This window comes from Heterodontus francisci, chromosome 1 (genome assembly GCF_036365525.1).
Source record: "Heterodontus francisci isolate sHetFra1 chromosome 1, sHetFra1.hap1, whole genome shotgun sequence".
In the NCBI taxonomy this organism is placed as follows: Eukaryota; Metazoa; Chordata; class Chondrichthyes; order Heterodontiformes; family Heterodontidae; genus Heterodontus; species Heterodontus francisci.
The window spans coordinates 83,557,359-83,579,549 of record NC_090371.1 but is presented as its reverse complement, the minus strand read 5'-3'; the positions used below and the strand labels follow the sequence as shown (position 1 = coordinate 83,579,549).

Genomic DNA, 22,191 nt, shown 5'->3' with positions numbered 1-22,191 from the left:
ACTACTGTTAGGGGGCCTGTAAACTACTCCCACCAGTGTTTTCTGACTCTTGCTATTCCTAATTTCCACCCAAACGGATTCTACTTCATGTTCTTCTGAGGCCAGATCCCTTCTTATTAATGTCCTTATGTCATCCCTTACTATCAGGGCTACCCCTTCTCCTTTCCCATTCTGTCTGCCTCTCCGAAATATTGTGTACCCTTGATCTCCTTGTAACCATGTCTCGGTAATGGCAATTTGATCTAGATCATTTACCTCTATTCATGCCACCAGTTCATCTATCTTATTACAGATGCTTCGTGCATTCAGATAAAGGAACTTTAATTTCATTTTGACCTCTATTCCCTGCAATGACCTTATTTGCCAATGTACAATTTTCGTTAAACTCTCTGTCCCTTCCATTCTGTTGACATTTACTCACAACACTATCCTGCTCCGATGCCCTGACCCCTCTCTTTGGATTTCTAAATAATTTCCTTTTACCCAAACCCTCCCCCACCCCCCACCACCCCCCACCACCCCCCACCCCCACCAAACACCTGTTAGTTTAAAACCCTGTCCACAGCCCTGGTTATGTAATTGGTCTCAGCCGGTTCAAGTAAAGCACATCCCAACAAAATAGCTCCCTCTTCCAAGTACAGATGCCAGTGCCCCAAGAATCGAAACCCGTTCTTCCCACACCACTCCTTGAGCCACACGTTTAGTTTTCTAATCTGCTTGACCCTGTGCCAATTTGCACATGGCTCAGGTAACAATCTGGAGATGATTACCTTTGATGTGCTGTGTTTTAGTTTCGAGCATAACTCTTCAAATTCTCTAAGTATAGCAAAATTTCTGATTCTACCTATGTTGTTGGTTCCCACATGGACCACAACAACTGGATCCTCTCCCTCCCACTCCAGGATCCTCTCCAGCCATGAGCAGATGTCCTTAACCCTGGCAGGCAACACAGCCATCTGAACTCCCAGTCACAGCTGCAGAGAACAGTATCTATCCCCCTGACGATACTGTCTCCTATCACTACCACATTCCTCTTCACTCCCCCCACTGGAATGGCATCTTTTACCATGGTGCCATGGTCAGTCCACTCATCCACCTTGCAGTCCTTCTCTTCAACCACACAGGTAGCAAGGATCTGTTGGACAAAGTCAGGGGCTGAGACTCCTCCATCTACATGCTGATTCACCCTACCTGCCTCACTCGCAGTCACACCCTCCTGTTCCTGACCATCTCTAATGTTCTCCCTACTCTAAGGGGTGTGACTGCCTCCTGAAACAAAGTGTCCAGGTAACTCTCCCCCTCCCTGATGCTATACAACGTCTGCTACTCAGTCTCCAGCTCAGCAATTCTGAGCTGAAGTTGTGCAAGCCGCAGACAGTGACTGCAGACATGGTTGTCCCGGAATTGCAGTGCATTCCACAGATTCCCACATGCTGCAGTTGCAGCACACCACCAACCCTGCCATCTCTGCACAACTGTATCTTTTAGTTAGTCAATTAGTGAATAATTCACACAGCTAATGTAATGGAAAGTTGCACTCACCTACGTTGGAGTCAAAGGAAGAAGACTCACCAGCTGCTGGGAGCTAAAAAAGGTAGGAAAAGAAGACCCTCTTTCCCACTCTCCACCCAATTTACCACATGCACCAAATTTCCAACTTCACTCTGGCAATGTCTTACTCAGGCAGATGTTTCCTCTCACTGAGGCCAGCAGCTCCTGGAGGCAGGACTTCCTGCCTCAGAGGGGCAGACATCCCAACCGAGGCCAATTAAGGGCCTGGGCCACGTAAAACCATAGCGGGGCTTCCAGGCCTGGCAGAGGCGGACTCACCCCAACTTTTAAGCTGGTGGATAGGGCCTCTGCCCCGACATAAGATCCCAGCCATTAACTCTATTTCTCTCTCCACAGATGCTGCCAGACATGCTGAGTATTTCCAGCATTTTCTGTTTTCGTGTCAAAGTAGGTTCGTTAAACAAAAAGCTTGTGAATGGTGACATGGAGGCATGGCCTTGGCTTAACCCGATCTCATCTGAAAAATGCCACTTCTGATAATGCAGCACACCTTCAGTACGACACTAAAATATCAACTCCCGGTGGGGATTGAAATCCCATGGTCTGACCCAGAAGTAAGGGTACTACTACTGAGCTTGAATAAGAAATAACCCAATGCTGAAGGAGCAAAGGATGTGCATGGGATCATATCGTTGACAGAGATGAATAAGTAGTGAGGCTATAGAAGAATTTAAAAGTGATCACAATGATCTTGAAGTCAATTTGCTGGGGTATGGAGGCCAGTGGAGTTTACAAAGAAAAGACACGATGGGAGTGGAGAACTTTATGCAAGTAAGGATGAATTGAGATTGCAGCATTTTTAACAAGTTGTAATTTGTGATGGGTGGAGAGTAATGGTGGAGCAACCAGCTCAGAAAGATGTTGAACTAATAAAGCTAATAGAATGTTATTGTTTATTGCAAGGGGAATTGAATACAAAAGTAGGATTTTGGTGAGGCCACATCTCAAATACTGTGTACAGTATTGGTCTCCTTATTTAACGAAGGATGTAAATGTGTTGGAAGTAGTTCAGAGGAGGTTTACTAGGCTAATAACTGGAATGGGTGGGCTGTCTTATGAGGAAAGGTTGGACAGGCTAGGCTTGTACCCGCTGGAGTTTAGAAGAGTAAGAGGTAACTTGATAGAAGGTCCTGAGGGGTCTTGATAGGGGTGGATGTTCAAAGGATGTTTCCCCTTGTAGGAGAATCTAGAACTAGGGGTCACTATTTAAAAATAAGGGGGAGCCCATTTAAGACAGAGATGAGGAGAATTTTTTTACTCTCAGAGTCATGAGTCTTTGGAACTCTCTTTCTCAAAAGGCAGTGGAAGCAAAGCCTTTGAATATTTTTAAGGCAGAGGTAGATAGATTCTTGATAAGCTAGGGGGTGAAAGGTTATCGGGATAGGCAGAAATGTGGAGTTGAGGTTGCAATCAGATCAGCCATGACCTTATTTGAATGGCGGAGCAGGCTCAAGGGGCCGAGTGGCCTACTCCTGCTCCAAATTTGTATGTTCGTAACCTACAGGTGATAAAGGGATAGATTAGGGATAATTGACGCAGAGTGGGCAATGTTATTAAAGTGATAAAATCCAGTCTATGCAAATGCAAGTTGTTGTCTTGGTGCCAGATACAGGGAAGAAAGTTTAGCTTCGGGTCAAACAGTCCCAAAAAGTTAGACACCATCAAACTTAGCCAGAGATGTCAGTTGAGGAGATTGATGGAACCAACACCAGACACATAGGTGCACGTAGGTACAGGCAGCGGCTAAAGGATTTAGTTATCTTGAAAGAATCCAGAGTATGTGCTGTGTAATATTTTCAAAACGATTATTTGCTGTGCAGTGTTTGGGACAGGCAACTGTGAATAATATGACAAACATTGAGCTTTACTCATAAAGATAATATTGACTTGGACTGAGAACAGGTTGAGGCTTTGGGAAACTGTGTAATTATATTCAGTATTGACTCATGTAAAACATGGCAAAAGGGAGGGAGCAGATTGCAGCGGCTACTTCAACGCATACTTACAGTGTGACCACAATACCAGCATGCAACATGTAGATGTGTCTTCACAGTGCCTTGTGTAAAAGGCAAAATGTTACTTATGTAGGTGCTAATATTGTTAATACCTAATTTTGACACGTAATACAACATACGTCAACAACACTTGCAGTATAATCCTGAACTACTTAAAGAATCTGAATGCAAAACTGCTTATTAGGCCTGCTGTTTGTGAGACTTATGAATAATTTAACACATTTCAGTCTAGGAGATAACACTTGTCTTCATATTATTCTCATTAGTAAGTTCATAGCAGAAAATTAATATAGTAGCAAAACCATGTTAAAATATAGTTGTGGGCACAAAGCAAGAATACAAAAGAGAAAGTAAACTGAATTTGTACCCTAACGTGTACGATATACACATAATTTCTGAAGACTTCCCCTGCTCAGTCTCCAACCAGTCAACAATGAAGTGGTTATCAAAATAAAACTAATTCATGATTTGTCCCTTTGTTCTAGGTTTTCTATTCTGTGTCTGCTCTGAAAACACTCAACTACTAAAACCATTAGAAAATATACTGCACTGTTAAGTGGCAAGTAATATTTGCTTCACACAAATGCCAGGCAATGAACATCTCCAACAGAACAGAGTCTAACTATCTTCCCTTGACATTCAACAGCATTACTATCGATAAATCCCTCGCCAAACATCCTGGGGATTACTGTTGAAAGAAACTTAATTGGACCAGCCACAGATAGACTGTGGTTACAAGAGCAGGTCAGAGGCTGGGAATTCTGCCTCCTGACTCCCCAAAGCCTGTCCACCATCTACAAGGTGCAAGTCAGGAGTGTGATGGAATACTCTCCACTTGCCTGAATGAGGGCATCTCCAACAACACTCAAGAAGCTTGACACAATCCAGGACAAAACAGCCCATTTGATTGGCACCCCATCCACCACCTTCAACATTCACTCCCTTCACAAAGAATGCACAGTGGCAGCAGTGTGTGCCATCTACAAGATGCACTGCAGCAAATTGCCATGGCTTTTTCCATAGCACCTACCAAACCTGCAACCTCTAACACCTAGATGATCTAGGGCTGCATGACATTGGAACACCACCACCTGCAAGTTTCCCTACAAGTCACATACCATCATGACTTGGAAGTTATCACTTTTCCTTCATCATTGCTAGGTCAAAATCCTGGGACTTCCGGCTTAACAGCACTATGGGAGTACTTAATCACACTGACTGCAGTGGTTCAATAAAGGGCAATAAATGCTGCAGCAACGCCCACATCTCGTGAACAAAAATTTGAGCAGCAGCAATTTTCAACACTATGTAACCTCACGTTATTATCTTCACACTTGCTACATGGTATTGTGCAACAGATATTAATGCTTGCTGATGTAGTGATAAATACTACAGTTGTGACTCACTGAGTTAATGAGGGAAACTCCATCGTTCCAGTGGAGAAACAACAGAAGTTGGAAATCAGAAACTTATCATCCAGCTCTTCAAATTTTGTGGTGTAATATTTTATAGTCTCATGCATTCCATAGCTTGTCTGAACTTTAATGTTTTTGCAACATGCTACCCATTTTTAAGGGCAGAAAATATTGCTTTGTGACATGATGGACCATTTGATGCATAAACAGGAGCTATGTAGAAATCCACTTCTTTCTTACTATTCTACATTGATCCCCACTCAGAGCTTGTGAATTAAAATTGTAAAAAATGTGGTTTGGGAGGTGTGGCAGCTGAGAGGGCAAATAAGAGATTCCACTCTTTAATGAGAAGGTGGAGGGAAAGAGAAAGTTAATAATCCAGAGAACAACAAGAAAACAGTTGTACTATTCTGTGAGATTACAGCAGCTAGGGCAGTGACCTGGAAACCAGGACATTACTTTGATTTGAGCTTCTGTTCCTAGACCAGTCAGTACAGAAAGTAATTTTGGACCCTGAACTGAATTGAAGTAAGCTTTCAAATACTTCTGCTCATAAAGTTCTGTCATCCACATCTGAGGTAAACCGGTTTCCGACAAAGTCACGTGTTGAACTCCCCATTGGCTCAGTAGCTGAACCATGCAAGTAGGACAGCCCCAGGTTCAAGCTGAGGAAACTAGCCTAGGGTACTCAGCAAACTGAACTCAGGTGGGGAGGTGGTACCCACATTATAATTAGCCACAATGCTCTTAGATTGGTGACAGGGCGAAAAGGGGGAAAATGGGCAAGGGGGGCTATTCCTGATTCTTATGGAATAACCTATGCTGGAAGAACATATAGGAGGCTGTTGGGTGAAGAAAAGATGGGGTTCCACTGTGGTGCCCCCTAGCTTTATAACACGCTCTGTCAAGGTTCATAGATGAATAATGCCCAGAGCTACGAGAGAGCGATTGGTACCCATTCAGCCATACTCCAGCAAGAAGTCACAGTCTTCAGGAGAGGGGAATAAAATCACTTGCTAATTTGAATGCTGTGAGAACTATCTTCTACATTTTGATACCATAATGTTGGAATAAATTCTCGATTTTGTGCTACTCTTCATCAGCTGTTTTACTTGCTTGCAATGTGGAAAAGAGCTATCAGGGTGGCCATGTAAAATAAATGATCTAGCACCAAGTGTCAGAGGAAGGATGAGAAAGCTCCTCCAGAGGGGACTTCATTGTGTGGCTCCAATGGTAAAGTGATGTTATCAAAGGCAAAGATTAACAGCTGCCACTTTTATCAGATCTGCAATCTTGATTTTGGCCATGTTCAGACATAGCTATCATCTATGAAGTTCTGAACTAGAAAGACAAAGTTGCCAACTGCACAAATTGTATGCAATCACAGTTATTCTCGTGTTACCAATTCTGCCCTGTGAATAAACAAGGCACATCTCACAGTAAGAAGAATTGACTCAAATGAAGAACAATTTCCACTGGAAGAGGTCATAATATAAAACAAATAAAAAATACAAGAGAGTCAAAGCAATAACCTCGAAAACAAGAAATGTAATGGACAATGATGTGGACAGTCAACATCATCAGATTTTGCACCTTGACACCATTTATTTCATTCAGAGTTTAATAAAGTGCATTGCTGCAGGAGTTCCTAAGGGCAATGTTCTAGGCCCAACCATCCTCAGCTGCTTCATCAATGACCTCCCCTCCATCATAAGGACAGAAGTAGAGATGTTTGCTGATGATTGCACAGTATTCAGTTCCAATTTCAAGTCCTCGGGCAGTGAAGCAGTCCGATCCATGTGCAGCAACACCTGGACAACATTCAGGCTTGGGCTTGTAACTTTCGTGCCACACAAGTGCCAGACAGTGACCATCTCCAACAGGAGAGACATTCAACAGCATTACCATCACTGAATTTCCTCCCCACCACCAACCACCGCCCCCACCACCCCCCCCCAACCCCTTACACTCCCCAACCATAAGCATTCTTTGGGGAAGGGGGGGGAGGTGGTGGGTCACCATTGACCATAAACTTAACTGGACCAACCACATAAATACTGTGGTGTTAAAAGCAGGTCAAAGGCTGTGTATTTTGTGGCAAGTGACTCACCTCATCACTCCCAAAAGCCTTTCCAACACCTACAAGGCGTTACCTGCATGCTGCCTACAAGACTCTGGCATTGCCTCAATCTGATGGAACACTCTCCACTTGCCTGGGTGAGTTCAGCTCCAACAACACTCAAGAAGCTCAACAGACCAAAGCAGCTCGCTTGATTGGCATCCCATTCAGCAGCTTAAACATTCACTCTCTCCACCACCAGCGCACTGTAGCAGCAGTGCGTATCAGCTACAACATGCACTACAGCAACTTGCAAACCCTGACTTCTACCACCTGGAAGGTCAAGAGCAACAGGCACATGAGAACACCGCCTACAAGCTCCCCTCGAAGTCTCATGCTATCCTAACTCGGAAATATATTTCCATTCCTTCATTGTCGCTGAGTCAAAATCCTAGAACTCCCTACCTAACGGCACTCTAGGTATACCTTCACCATATGCACTGGAGTGGTTCAAGAAGATGCCTCATCACCACCTTCTCAAGGGCAATTAGGGATGGGCAAATGCCAACAACACCCACATCCCATGAATAAAAAAAAACTAAACATTATCACTGTCACAAGAACGTGTTCCAAATAAATGCATTATAAAGAAAGGATATATTTTTCAAAGTGAAGATGACAATTTGTAGCCTTGATCAACAGTAACACAAATCAGAGATGAGGGCTGCCAATTCACAAGTCCCCCCCCGCCCCCAAATTTTCCAGTTGTTAAAATTAGTTGCCATAAAATCAGCAGTGCCATGAATTGGCATATTGACCTCCGCAATGGTTCTCTGATCCCCAGACGCATTAAGTAATGTTCCACACCAGAAGCAGATCTTTGCCCAGTAAGATATACAGACAACTTCCAATAATATAATTTTAAAAATATGTCCACAGCACTCTTCAGAATTTAAAGAGCATTTTAGTCATTATATCTTCTAATATTCCATGCAAGTTTGCCAAAAGTTCTTCCCAATATTTCTCTCCTATACCGACAAAGATTTAGTGCTATTTTAAAATATACATCCTAACAAGCCAAGAAAAAGACTTTATAGTTTTGTGCACAAGCTTTGCCATTTCTTTTGAACTCTAAAAACATGTGGAGCAATTTTAAGAACAGTCTCACTTATCCCACTAGGTTGCGGCACTTCCAGAACCTTACTTTGCATCATGCAGAATCACTTATTCTTTGTCTTTTTAAAATGACCAGAGTACTTCAAAAATCCCTTGATGTTATGCAGGTCACTTCCTTATAAAACACAAATTTTGCTGAAGGCCAAATAAAGTCCAAAGCAGCAACTGAACACTCAAGCAAAACACACCCTAAATGTTCTGAATGCCACAAATTGCTCAGAACAGAACTCAACATTAATATTTAGCAAAACAAAGTTCTGTCACGACTTCCTTACTTTGAACCTATGTTCATGCATATAGCTTTTTATTCTATGTTTTCTTACATTGCTGTTAAACACAACAATCTGAATTTTGCATTCTGTCCAACTGTTCATGCAGGCCCTTTGTAAAAGATTATTCAGTATTCTTTGCAAACTGCTGATTCCATTCAAGAAAAGGTACATTAAGGTTTTCCATAGGACAAACTTTAATGTCACAATATCAATAGTGGCAAACAGTTCTGCAGCAATAACACGAGCGTGATGTCAGTTAGAAAAGCACTGAGAGAATAAGGTGACTTACAACAAATTACTTAGGCTGGGAAAACAGTAAACATTTATGACCAATAAATAGCCCATGTGTAAACACACAAAACCTTAATAAAAAGATAGTTGCCAAGTAAGCATTATTTGCAATTTCCCAAATCAATGGACAGCAAATAGTCGGAAGGGTGTTTATTCACAATGACGTGTAGCTGAGTTAGCTACATGTCTCGGATCAGAGGTCGATAGTATATTAACGGTTCAGTTGTGTTTACATGTAACAGATTACAGTAGCAACAGTAATTTTTTGAATTTAAGCAATCACTTTTGCCAAAGAGCTAATCCAGAATCCTGTCAACTTATACTAAAACTATGTCTTCACACAAACACACTTGAATTGCTCAAAGATGTGTGAAAAACATTAAAAAAGCATTTGAAAATCCTATTTACGTAATCCCCACACACCTGTAATGTTGGTACTTACAGCTTTTATAAAATTGTACTTTCCCATTTTCATTCCTGCCATTTTGCAGTTTTCTTTCCAGCTTCACAGTCACAACATAACTGGCAAGTTCTTCGTCCTTGCTGAACTTTACAAGTCACGTATTCTTTTTGAAAAGTAATAGTAGCTCTGCCAATTGTGTCTCAATGTCATCCAATAGCTCCATCGAGCAAACTGGCTGACGTGAATAGAACTTGCCCAAATTGGACAGACGTCAGGCAAGGTTGTTATTTGAACGAGTGACCTTCTAATTTGGACTCCAATACCCTGTCACTCTTGTTATTTCTACTGGGCTTTTATTTTTATCTTCTTCCACTCTTTCACATGACCGTTCACCTTGTTATTCATCACCCAGTCATTCCAAAGTATACAACAGGATGTAGATTTTCACATCACATCCAATACCAGTGTTTGTAAATAGGAGATGCATTGCTCTTTGATAAATAAAAGAGGGCCTTTTCACTTCAACAAATAACTTCTTAAACTTGTCATCATACATTTATGGATGGTGAATCCAGAAATAAGCATGACAGTCATTAGATCTCTGTTAAAGTCTGGCTTTTAAAGGTTGTCCAATAACTCCAAAGATCTCACAACCAGGCTGCAGCTTCAATCATGAAAAAACAACTTACATTTATATAGTACTTTTAATAAAGTAAAACGTTCCAAGGCACTTCACAGCAGCGCTATCAAACAAAATTTGGCACCGAGCCACATAAGGAGAAATTAGGGCATATGACCAAACTTTTGGCCAAAGAGGTAGGTTTTAAGGAGCAGCTTAAAGAAAGAAAGACCATTAGATGTGGAGAGTATTCGGGAGGGAATCCCAAGCTTTGGTACCTCTGTTAAGCAAGTTTCTTTAAAGTAGTACTGCCACACTCTCATATAGTGAACAACAAAATGATCACTCTTTAGAGCCAATATTGACCAATGGAAGTGCACATGTTCGTGGTTAGGGAAAATTTCATGCTCAGCTGAAGGAGGAACCATGCAAAAAGCAAACGATGAAAGGATAGATTGTTCACAAAAAAATGTTATCCTGAAACTCTGCATAAAATGGATACACTCAAGCCCAAGCCTGATCACATGCACTGATGACCTATTAACTGTTTTCCTTAATTTCACATTTGAATGAGTTAATGGAAGGTTACCTTATCCAAATTACAATCTTAGTAGTGTAAAAATACCCAAACTCTTAAGCCAGTCTGCCCAATATTGCCCACATGACAAACTCTTATTTCACAAAGGAAGCAGCGAAAGTAAGAGAAGTCATTCCAGGCTGCACCATCTGGGATATGAACTCAACAGGAGGCAAAGGCTAAACCCTCAATGTAGGTCACCTCCCCAGCCACAGGTCATAATTGTTTGGTGAGGAGAGAAGTTAAAATGCTTTCGAACTGGGAACATTTTTGCCCATCTGACTCAAGTATCCAACCTAAAGAAAGGTTCCATCTCAGCAAATGCTTGGTCATAAAACACCATTTAAAAGAATCTCCACTGAAAATGCAACTGCTGCCAAGCTCATGGTATCATCTTTAGCCACATTCAGTGCAGGCTATCTTGTCGTAAGAGGTCTGCCAGGTCAAAAGGTCATGAAAAGCCATCTTCTACTCTATGAGGGATAGATTTAAGGCAAGTGAATTTTGACTAGTCTGAGTATTTTCTTTAATAAATACACTCTGATGACAAATATCATGATGCATGACCCATTTCTAGCTATCCAAAGATGTATGTATAAATTTCCTGGAAGTCTCCACAAAATAATTTGCATTTCTACCTGCAAGTTGATCACAATCACAATCACGAGTAGAAGCATTAAAAGTCACAGAGATTCCATCAAAATTTTATGTCAATAGTGTAACCTGAAACAAGTGTGCCCTAAGTGTCATACTGCAGAACCACAGTAGCAATATCGATGCAACCAATACAAAGTCTATATTTTGTATTGAACTTTTGTTTAAAATGTTTACTTTAAATACAGGTCTAATGCCACACATATATTGTATACAGTGCCTTTAAACATCTCGGAGTGTTATCAAACAAAATTTGACACCAAGCAACAAAAAGATATATTAGGACAGGCCAAAGAGGTAGGTTTTAAGGAGTGTGATAAAAGAGAAGAAAGAGATAAAGAAATGGAGAGGTTTAGGGATGGAATTTCAGAGCTTAGCACCTAGTCAGCTGAAAGCACAACTGCCAAAAATGGAGTAATTAAAATCGAGGGATGCGCAAGAAGCCAGAATTGGAGGAACACAAAAGATCTTGCGGGGTTGTACAGCCAGAAGAGGTTATAGTGATCAGGAGAGGTGAGGTCATGGATGGATTTGAAAACAAAGATGAGAATTTTTAAATTGAGGTGTTTCCGGACCAGAAGGCAATGTAAGTCAGTGAACATGAGGATGATGGGTGAATGAACTTAGTACAAGTTGGGACAGGGGCAGCAGAGTTTTGGATTAGTTTAGGTTTATGGCAGATGGAAGATGGGGGGGCTGGCCAGAACAGCACTGGAATAGTCAAGTGCAGAGGTAACAAATGCATGGATATGGGTTTCAGCAGCAGATAAGCGGAGGCAGGGATGGAGAGAGGCAATGTTCTCGAGGTGGAAGTGGGCGGTCCTGGTGTTGGAGTGGCTATGGGATCAAGAGATCATCTCAGGGTCAAACAGGATGCCAAGTTGTAAATAGTCTGGTTGAGCCTCAGACAGACAGTGGCCATGGAGAGCCTTTCGATGATGTCTAATGTTCTCTTGCTCCTGGTGAATTTATTGACTTATTTCTCCTTCACTGAGACTTACCCATTGACATTCCTACCAAATGTCTTCATGCTACATGTATGTTTCCCATTCTTAGTTCCTTGCTGACTTTACAATGGAACAGAGATGCAACCAAGAAGAGTGAGGGGAGCAAGAAATAAACAGGCAATCTTGCAATTCAGAGTATGGCCAGGAAAACAAAGACACATTCTGTGCCAAAATACAGGAAGCGAAGGGATAAAGATACATCCATCTTACCACCCCCACAACCCCCCCCCCACCCCGCCCCAATTAGATGGAATATATTTTACTTCAATTGCTAGTATAAGTGAAAAAGACTTACACAAGTGTAAAGTTGCACTGACTTTTTCACTCACATTAACAAGCAGAAAATATAAACCTATATATCTCCACCTTATCATGATTTCCACATTGCTGTTCCAAAATAATGATGCTTTCTGGGTCCATTTATATCTTCTGCGGTATCCATCTCAATATCAAACTCTTGTTTTCCCAAGTACAAAGGCCAAGTAATGCAGATGCTGGAAATCTGAAGAACTGAATTCTGATGAAAGGTCATTGACCTGAAATGTTAACTCTGTTTCTCTAACCACAGATGCTGCTAGATCTGCTGAGTACTTCCAGCATTTTCTGTTTTTATTTCTAGTTTTTCCTCTTTCCTGTTGATCTTTTCCTTAGTCTCACATTCTTCCAATATTTCCAGACAAATAACATGTCACTTTACCAAAATGTCAGTCCAATCACTCTTCTCCCCACCACAATGCTGCAGAACCACAGTGCTATGGTCAGCCATGCAACAGGGCCTGTGCTTATGGTCCTAAGCGGTCTTAAGTGCATCAAACTGAGCCAGATACCTAAAATATACCTGAATTGAAATGTTTAGGATTTGATCCCACTTATAACTGCTGAGGGGGAGCGTGGCTGTAGTACAAAGGGAATACTTTAACAATGGATTTTTGCACTTGTCATGGTAAAGGACATTAATGCGGGGGAATGGAACATTTCCCATTGAGAGCAGCCAATCTAAGCAACAAGCACCCCCAGATCACATGTAACACAGTTAGATGCAAAGTAAAGCTCCATCTATTCTGTTCAAACAATATGCTCTGTCCCAAGTTCAGGAAACAAACTCTTACTGTAGCAATATGACATTTTTATTTTCATTTTCCACATTAGTCACCCTGTGGCCTCACTCAATCTGGACTGCTGGTCTTAATGCTAAATTGGTGCAGCTTTGCACTGCAGGCTTTATTAGTATTAGGACAGGGTCAAAGCTTACCATCTTAATGCATATAAACTGCTTAAAGCCAGTAGGGAGAGGAGTCTCATCCCATCTGAACCCATGGATCTGAACCCATGTCTGCGACATGAAAGCACAGTGAATAGCCACAGAGTTGATACCTAAAATATTACGTTCATCCTCATCAGAGAAGAAAACAAAACTTATAAGAGTCATCTGGCCTTTCTCATTCTTAAATAAACATTCAAGTTACTGTTGTACAGCATTATGTGTTCAATCTTACATATTTACCTTTCAAAATGAGCTACAAAACAGACTCTGTACCAAATGCCAATGTCACCATTTCACTGTAATACCTCGTTAGGAATGCATACAAAATTCTGGAGCTCTCTCCCTTCTCCCTCATGACTGCCTTGAGACCGAGAGTACTAATTACCAATATTAAAAACTTCTGTTTTTTAGTCATACTTATTCCCGATCCTTTAATGAATATACTCCAGGGGAAGATCACAAAAATTATTTTGAGTGTCTTCTCAGTTATCTCCCACATTGTTAGCAAAACTTTAACTCCCTGTGCTATTTTATTTTTTTTGTCTCAAACAATTGTCCCATCCTATCAAGAGATGAGGGCCTATCAGTCAATTTCCAATATCAGATTCAGAGTGAAGCAATACTCCAATATGACAGGGTAGTGCTGTGATGCTTATGCCCAAATTTTTCACCAAATTTAAACAACATTGATATACTGCCTTCCTAACAAATAGTCTTTCAGATTATTTTTATATCAGGCCTGCATATTGATAAACCTGCAATCAAAATTTTAACTTCAGTTTAGCACTCTATGTCAAAATTGGTAAGCATGTTGTATTTACTTGTGAGCAATGTAGTACACAGGAAATATCTTGATACAAGGGACAGTAATTTGAAACACGATAAATAAATTAACTAGAGTAAGTTTCACCTTTTATAAGCTAATGAAATGCGTGAAACTGATACAATGGAATTCAAAACTACTGGTGAGCATTCCCTGCACCATTTTTTTTTTAATAGTTTCAATGAGTTTGTCAAAACAATCCAATATTTTATTTCAAACATTACTCCATTAAGTTTGCTGTGCTAAAAATAAGTTTTTTTAAGTATTAAAAATTCTGTATAAAGACTTCAAACAGAATTAAGTAAATTATATACTATTTCCCCAACATGCCACAGAACTGGATTTTTACAATCTGCCCTGACCAGCACAGACTGGTTCCAATTACTTCCATTGCACTGTAAGCCAAGGCACAATCTTGATAGTAAAACATTCAGTATTAGGAAGGGGGTGGGGTAGGAGGCCGTGGACTCACATTTAAAGGGGAAGGTCTCTATTAAATGTATACTTCATGTATTTATGACCATAGCTTGTGGCTTTCTATTTTCAAAATTCCCTTGTGCCAAAATCCTAAAAGGACCAATACAATATAGCTCGGCTGGGAACTATAACTTATAAGCGTTCCACCACAAATGCATTTTAACCACAGAATAGACCCTTTATGAAGGGTCAGTATTATTTTCATCCTTTGCAAAGCTGAGTAATACAGTAAACCACTTCCAGTCTATAAAAACATTGCTATCCAAACTCTGATTTCCCCAGTGCCCTCTTGGATTTTTTAGTCTAACTCTGTACATCACAGAAGACAATACTGATTAATCAGAGTCCTTAATCACATGGAGAAAAACTATACACAAAAATAAAATCTTTATAAAACTGCATGTAATCACAGACTGGCACTGCAATCTATCAAGATTTTTTGTTCCTACAGTACTGTGCAACACAAATTAAACAATGATACCGTAAAGCTCCAGTGAAGCAGACAAAAATTCAAAGATGAATTCTTAGAAAGACTCCAGAATGACTCCAGTATGGTTCACTCCAGGTACTACCAAGATAATCAGCAGAGCTTGCCTGTTTACACTATAGGCACAGCAGGACATCTTTGATCACAGATAATGGAACAGTGATGGGCAGAAGCTAGAAGAGTGATGTCAGACATAACTGATGTCACCTTGTTGGTGTCTTATGTTGCTGGTCAATACCAATATATTTGAAGATACAGAGACATTCTGAACAAAGACCAGTGTTGTGTCTCATAAAAAGGCAGTCTGTGAAAGTGTGCAATACAGTAGTAATTACATTAAGAATTCAACTCCAGAAATGAAATTCATATTAACCAAATATGTAAATGTAAGTTCAATGCAAATATAAATATCACAAAAGACCTCTAAACTGAACCTAGCCCAGGTGTTTAGGGAGACAATGCTCCAACTGTAAAGGGTGCCAAATCCTAACTGAGAACATTACATTCTCAGGGCTGCACAGAGGACAAAAAGTATATGATGAGAAAGGCAGAACAGCAAACTCTAAGTATCAGCTCAATATTTAATGGAAGTCTAATGACTGTCAAGTGAATACTATCACTTTGGGGGATAGACATATTGTCATTACCCAATCTCCTCCCATGCCGAAGGTCTGTTTCAACAGCATCAACATTTACTCCACCACAAATTAACATTTAAATTTAAATACAGCGTTACCTGCTCCTTTTCTAATTTAGGATGAATACTTACTTTATCTAGTTTTAAAACACAACTATTTAACAACTGAGTCCACTAAAGGGGCACTAATATCTGTACAGAAGTCAGTTTCATGCGATTTTTTTCACACCCTTTTATGAACATGCTTTATAATTATTACGATGAGCACAGCTCGTCAAATTGACAGTCTTCACGGAAATCAGTAAATATCTGAAACAGTCATAGAGGCTATTGCAAATAGTTAATGAAGATGCATGTGTATTGTAAATACGTTTATCTCAAACAAGTATTACATCCTAAACAGTTACATGCAAATATATAAATGTCTCTAGCCACCTGATTCCCACTGCTCCTTTCCCCTTCTGCAGTCATAACAAGGGGTATCGACCATCTTGTAAAAACATGTTTATCGCCTATCAAAATACAAGCCAGGGTGGAGTGTAAACACAAAAGGAAGTTGCATAGTTGTGAGCCTCTTACCTTTTTCTTTTCATCTTCTTTTGACACCTTGTTACTTTTGCTCGACCTGCAGTTTCTCTGGTCCCCTGGCTGCTTGATGGTGATCTTGATCTCCGGAGGACAGATGTAGTTCTCCAGGCTCTTGGGAGGTTTCTTAGACCGTTTGGTGGTCTGGATCTTGAGTTTCAGGCTGCCGTCTGTGAAGTTCGCCTCCTTGATGGAAAACTCGTGTTCCTCCAGGCCGTCTCCCTGCATTGATTTATCGCTGTCTGTGTTGGAGTTGGAGTCCTGGCTACCACAGGCACTCTCCTCGTCGTCCTGATCCAGCCTTCCCCCGTTCATCTGGCTCCCAGGCGACTGCATCAAAGCTCCAGGAGAGACTGCGGACTTGGCACTGCAGCCAGCCGACCTGAAGTCCCCATCAGCCGGCTTCTGCCTGCTGCCCATCGCCGCCTCCCTCTGCTCCATCCCACCGTCCGTGAGAGGCACAGGGACTGTGGAGAGCAGGAATTCAGCACTTTTCAATGTCCTCTGTTACTCCAAAGTAATCCGATCCCCCAAAATAAAACAAAAACTGCAATCTGGAAACAAAAAAAGATACAAAGTAGATCTTAACTGTAAACATCAAGAAACGATACTAACTCCAATCTTAGTGAATCTTGAAATGCCAATTCCTTTGATTTCATGATCCGTGTAAATAAATCAAAGGCACACACCAGTAATTTAAGTTGTCCAAATAATTTAAGCAAAGACCGTCATTGCTTAAAAGTCCCCCCCCCGCAAAAAAAACCAGTGAATGTTCAACTAGCACCGTTAAAATAATGGGCGCATTCTCTATTTCGATCTGTACGCCTTAATTTACCATCTAATATAATGCTCGACATTTTCCAAGGCAGCCGCAACAAAAAAAGTTAAACGTTAGTCATATTCCCCAAAAACAAAATTCCGATGAAAAAGGTTTCGTATCCCTGCGAATCCGTCCAACAGCCACGTTACGGGCTCCTGTCAAATGAATCCACTTGCCTTTACCTCGATCGTACCATTTACTTCCTTTTATCTTTCAATCCGCTTTCAGTAATCCAGAAGACTTTTAGATGTCGACAGTGTCAGATCTGTCATGTTGGAGTGGCTTGTTTTTGAAATATAATTTATATATATATATATATATGGCAGCGTCCAAAGGCTCTGCTCCCTCGGTAAAAGCGCTGAGATACAATGAGTTGGGCTTGAAAACTGCAGCTGCTGGAATCCGATGCTAGAGGCTCTCTAGCTCCACTCCAATCCGACCAAAAAAAAAGACGGACTTTTTTTTTAAACAACCGAATTGCACCATCAACTCCTTCTCACTAAACACGTCCACATTTTTTTTGTTCTGAAACAATAATTGAAATCGGCCAAAAACAAAAACAAAAATTCACCAATTGCTACTTACTAACCCATATCCAGCGCCGATAACCTGTGATCTCAACTAGTCCCAAAGCTCCCGAGGTCCTGAAAATGGCATGATCTGATCTGATCTGTCAACTGGAGCACAGCAGCCCGACTCCGGGCTCCTGATCCGGAGAGGGAGTAAAAATGGCGCCTCCAGTACTCCGAGGTATTGCTCTTTGGGAGGTTCGGTCGGCGAACAAGCCTGGCTCCCCGCTCAGTTTGCTGCCTCTTTTTTTTTTGAAGGGGTTACTGGGATGAAAGCACTTGCCGATGCAGGCGGCTTTAGCTGCTGCTGCACAGCTCCGCAGTTTGCAGTGAAGGGGGTGGGGAGGGTCCGGGCTAATAGCGCACGGCTGTGATTCTTACAGCTACCGGCCTCCTGCAATGCTAATTCCGAGTTGAGCTGGAGTAGGCTGTGCCTCTCACCCCACACAGCGCCTGCCTCCGCTCGTTACCTGCCTGTTGCCACGGACGGAGGGAAGGAGGGAGAGAAGAGCTGCACTCAAACCCAACCCGGCCCTTACATTGTCACATTTAACATTCATTGCACTTTTGTGGGGGCTGACAGGAGGGGGATTTGTATCATCCCTGTTTACCTTCAATTGCAGTTTAATACACTCAAATATATGTACATGTTTAAATGTGCTATTAGTGATGTGTTCTTTTTGATTTCCCAGGTTTGGAGATGCAACTCCTCTCCCTGTGTCCCCCCCCCCCCCCTGCGGATCCCGGCGGCGGATACCCCGGGAAACCCCCCGCCCCCGGGCCGCGTGCTCCTGACGTCATCCCCTTAGGGTCGTGGCTCCTCTGCACATTTCACCCAGTGCTGACAGGTTTACCATTGTCTGTTCCCAATTCCTACCTCTCTTCGTGTATTTGGGGGCAGTCAGCACATGCGTGCTGAAAGAACATGTGAAGCATCGAGATAGTTTAGGATCGAGCATGTCTGTGTAGATTTTCAACCGGACGAGTTATAAAAAAGTGCACATATTTTCTCGGCTTGGTGTAGTCTAGTGATGTGAATTCTTACCCAGTGATCGAGTGATAACAATCATTAATGCATGTTTCTGATTCAGGAGACCTCTTTTGCTGACACTTTAACCCAACTTCCCAGATCAGCAAGTTATATATGACAACTTCCTGACATCCAAAATGCCAGTGCTCCAGGATTACTCTGGAGTCTCTTGGAATTAAAGATTATTCTCCATAACGCAGTTGTTGTGGAGAAAATGATTTAATCTTCTTTCATGTGTTAGCTGCATAAATATTGGATATGGAGAAAAAAGTCTGACTGGGCAGTTGGAGGCAGGAGCCATGTGATGAAAGCTCCAGGAATACATTCAAACAGAGTTGGCAAGTCTAATTCACGTGCGTCACACACTATCACTCCTGTGTCATACATATATTATGGTGTCTCAGATACTTACACAGTGATAAATCTTATCCATCTAGCACATATGAACCAGTTCTACCTATGCACAGGAACATGCCCAAATGATGCTGGTCGTTAACCATTTGGAATAGTTTCGCCTATTTTAAAGGTCATGGGTAACAACTACCACCATCGAAACTTGTGCTAGCTAAACAATAGAACAAAACCATTCTGTAAGCCTATTAGAATGGTTTCACCATTTTGGAGTTAACTCACCTCCAAAAAAGCTCAAGAATGGCAACGGTGAAAAGTTGGCAACTGATCTGGGATCATCAAGTGCAGCTTCAGCACTGAGCAAGGCCCTAGCTCTGAACCTGCACTGACACATCACCTCCTTGTGGCTGAACTAGTAGAAGCACTAGTAGCATCCAGAGAGCCCGATGCAGAACCTTCAGTTTTGGAGGATCATAAAAAGAAACAATTGAAAAATTCCAGATTAAGTAAAAGCAAAATCGGGCTACTGGGAGGTAACCTGATGCAGTTAAGAAGGGTATCAGAAGAGATTCCCTAAACTGAAAGTTGGGACCAGAGGCTTTATTATATGGAGAGAATAGAAAAACTGGGACTCTTTCCAAACTAACAGAGAATGTTAAGTGGAGACCAGATAGAAGAGTTGAAACCTACAAGTGCTTTTTGTAAGGTAACTAAAGAAAAACTATTTCTACTGCTCAGCAAGTTAGCAACTGGAGGACATAAATTTAAAATCATCAGCAAAAGAAGGATTTTTGCAGTGTTGTTACAGAATGTCCTACTAGAAACAATGGTGCAAGTACAATCCATAATAGTCTTTAAAAGAGAAATGGATGAATATTTATCAATGATAACTTCTAAAAAGTATGAGAAAAAGGGCACAGAAATGGAACTAAGTGAATAAATAGCTTTTTCAGAGAACCCTTACAGGTGCAATAGGACAATTGGCCTCCTCATGTGGTGTAAAAGCAGAGATGGTGGCATAGTGCTAATGTCACTGGTCTAGTAATCCAGAGGCCCAGGCTAACATTCTGGGGACATGGGTTCAAATCCCACCATGGCAGATGGTGGAATTTAAATTTTAATTATTAAACTAAAAATCTGGAATTGAAAGTAGTCTCAGTAAATGTGTCATGAAGCTATCATTGATTGTCATTAAAACCCATCTGGTTCACTACTGTCCTTTAGGGAAGGAAATCTGCCGTCCTTACCCGGTCTGGCCTACATGTGACTCCAGACCCATAGCAATATGGTTGACTCATAACTGCCCTCTGAATGAACTACTCAGTTCAAGGGCAATTAAGGATGGGCAACAAGTGATGGCCACGTCCCATGAAAGAATAAAAAAAAAGAAGATGCAATAAAATTGTCCAAAATGATTTCTTATCCTAGCACAAAGGCATGCAAAATTTAACAGTTGCAAAGAGATGTTTCTAAAGTTATGTATATATGTGGACATACTGCATTACATACAAACATACGAATTAGGAGCAGAAGTAGGCCATTCGGCCTCCTAGCCTGCTCCACCATTCAATAAGATCATGGTTGATCTGTTTGTGTCTCGAATTCCACACTCCCATTAACCCCCGATAATCCTTGATTCCCGATAACCCTTGATTCCCTTGCCTAACAAGAATCTATCTACCTCCACCTTTAAATTATTCAATGACCCTGCCTCCACCACCTTCTGAGGCAGAGAGTTCCAAAGTCGTACAACCTTCTGAGAGAAAAAATTTCTCCTCATCTCTGTCCTAAAAGGGCGACCCCTAATTTTAAAACAGTGCTCCCTAGTTCTGGACTCACCCACAAGAGGAAACATCCTTTCCTCAACCACTTTGTCAAGACCGTTCAGGATCTTATACACTTCTATCAAGTCTCCCCTCACTCTTCAAAACTCCAGTGAAAATAAGCCCAGTCTGTCCAACCTTTCCTCATAAGAAAACCCACTCATTCCAGGTATCAATCTAGTAAACCCCTGAACCGCCTCCAACGCATTTACATCATTCCTTAACTAAGGAGGCCAAAACTGCACACAGTATTGGAGATGTGGGGCTGCATTTTATAGAGCCCTCGACGTCGGGAACGGTGGCGGGGGGGACATGAAGATTTCTCCAGATGAGGCCTACCAGCAACCTCGACGCCAGCAGGGCCCGGCCCGATCTCAACGGAGGCAGAGAGGCATTTCCAAATATGGTTTTCCGGGGGTATATTTATTCATTTATTGAGAACTCATTGGGGAGGTGGGAGAGGGGAGGCAAAGTTTGAATAAAATTTAATTCCTAATGGTGGTGCAGAGGGACCTTTAAACATTAAAATTTACCGGCAAGGGCTCTAAGCTGTTTAAAAATGGTGCCGGCACCTGCGCACTAGCGCTGGACTAGTTGCCAGGGATGGCTCATCGGGTGGGTGGGGGAGGGGGGTGCGGCCACCCTGGCCATGCTAATGAGCCGCCGCGTTTGGAATCGCGACGGCTCCACGACGTGCATCTCGAGTGTGCGGGCCGCCAGTTTCCTCACCCGCCGCCTATTTCAGCGGTGGGCCTATAGAATACAGCCTCTGATCTCACCAATGTTCTGTATAACTGAAGAATACCATTCTTACCTTTATTTTCAATTCCTTTTGTAATAAAGAATAGCATTCCATTAGCCATCTTTATTACATGCTGTACCTGCATACTACCTTTTTGTGACTCATGCACTAGAACACCTAGAACATCTGCATCTTGGAATTCTGCAGTCATTCTCTGTTTAAGTATTACTCTGCTTTTTTATTATCCCTGCCAAAGTGAACAACTTCGCATTTTCCCACATTATACTCCATCTGCCAGATTTTTGCCACTCACTCAACCTATCTATATCGGTCTGCAACCTCCCTATGTCCTCTTCACAACATACTTTCCTACCTATCTTTGTGTCATCTGCAAATTTAGCTACCATGCCATTGCTCCTCTCATCTAAGTCATTGATATAAATTGTAAAAAGTTGAGGCCCCAGCACAGGCCCCTGCGGGACTCCACTCATCACATCCTGCCAATCAGAAAAGAACCCATTTT

At 41.7% G+C, this 22,191-nt stretch overlaps 1 protein-coding gene across 5 annotated transcripts in view; it reads right to left on the bottom strand.

Moving 5' to 3' along the window:
• setbp1 (SET binding protein 1) overlaps positions 1 to 18,102 on the bottom strand; it is a 402,160-nt gene extending 384,058 nt beyond the window's left edge. The window contains exons 1-2 of one of the 5 annotated variants that reach the window (XM_068032653.1): positions 17,739 to 18,102; positions 16,328 to 16,887 (exon numbers count right to left, since the gene is read on the bottom strand). In XM_068032653.1, the coding sequence (XP_067888754.1) occupies positions 16,328 to 16,774 (447 nt within the window). In that variant the 5' untranslated portion in view covers positions 16,775 to 16,887; positions 17,739 to 18,102. The other 4 variants (XM_068032667.1, XM_068032660.1, XM_068032673.1 and 1 more) reach the window with 4 other exon arrangements.
• Positions 18,103 to 22,191: the final 4,089 nt, after the last annotated feature.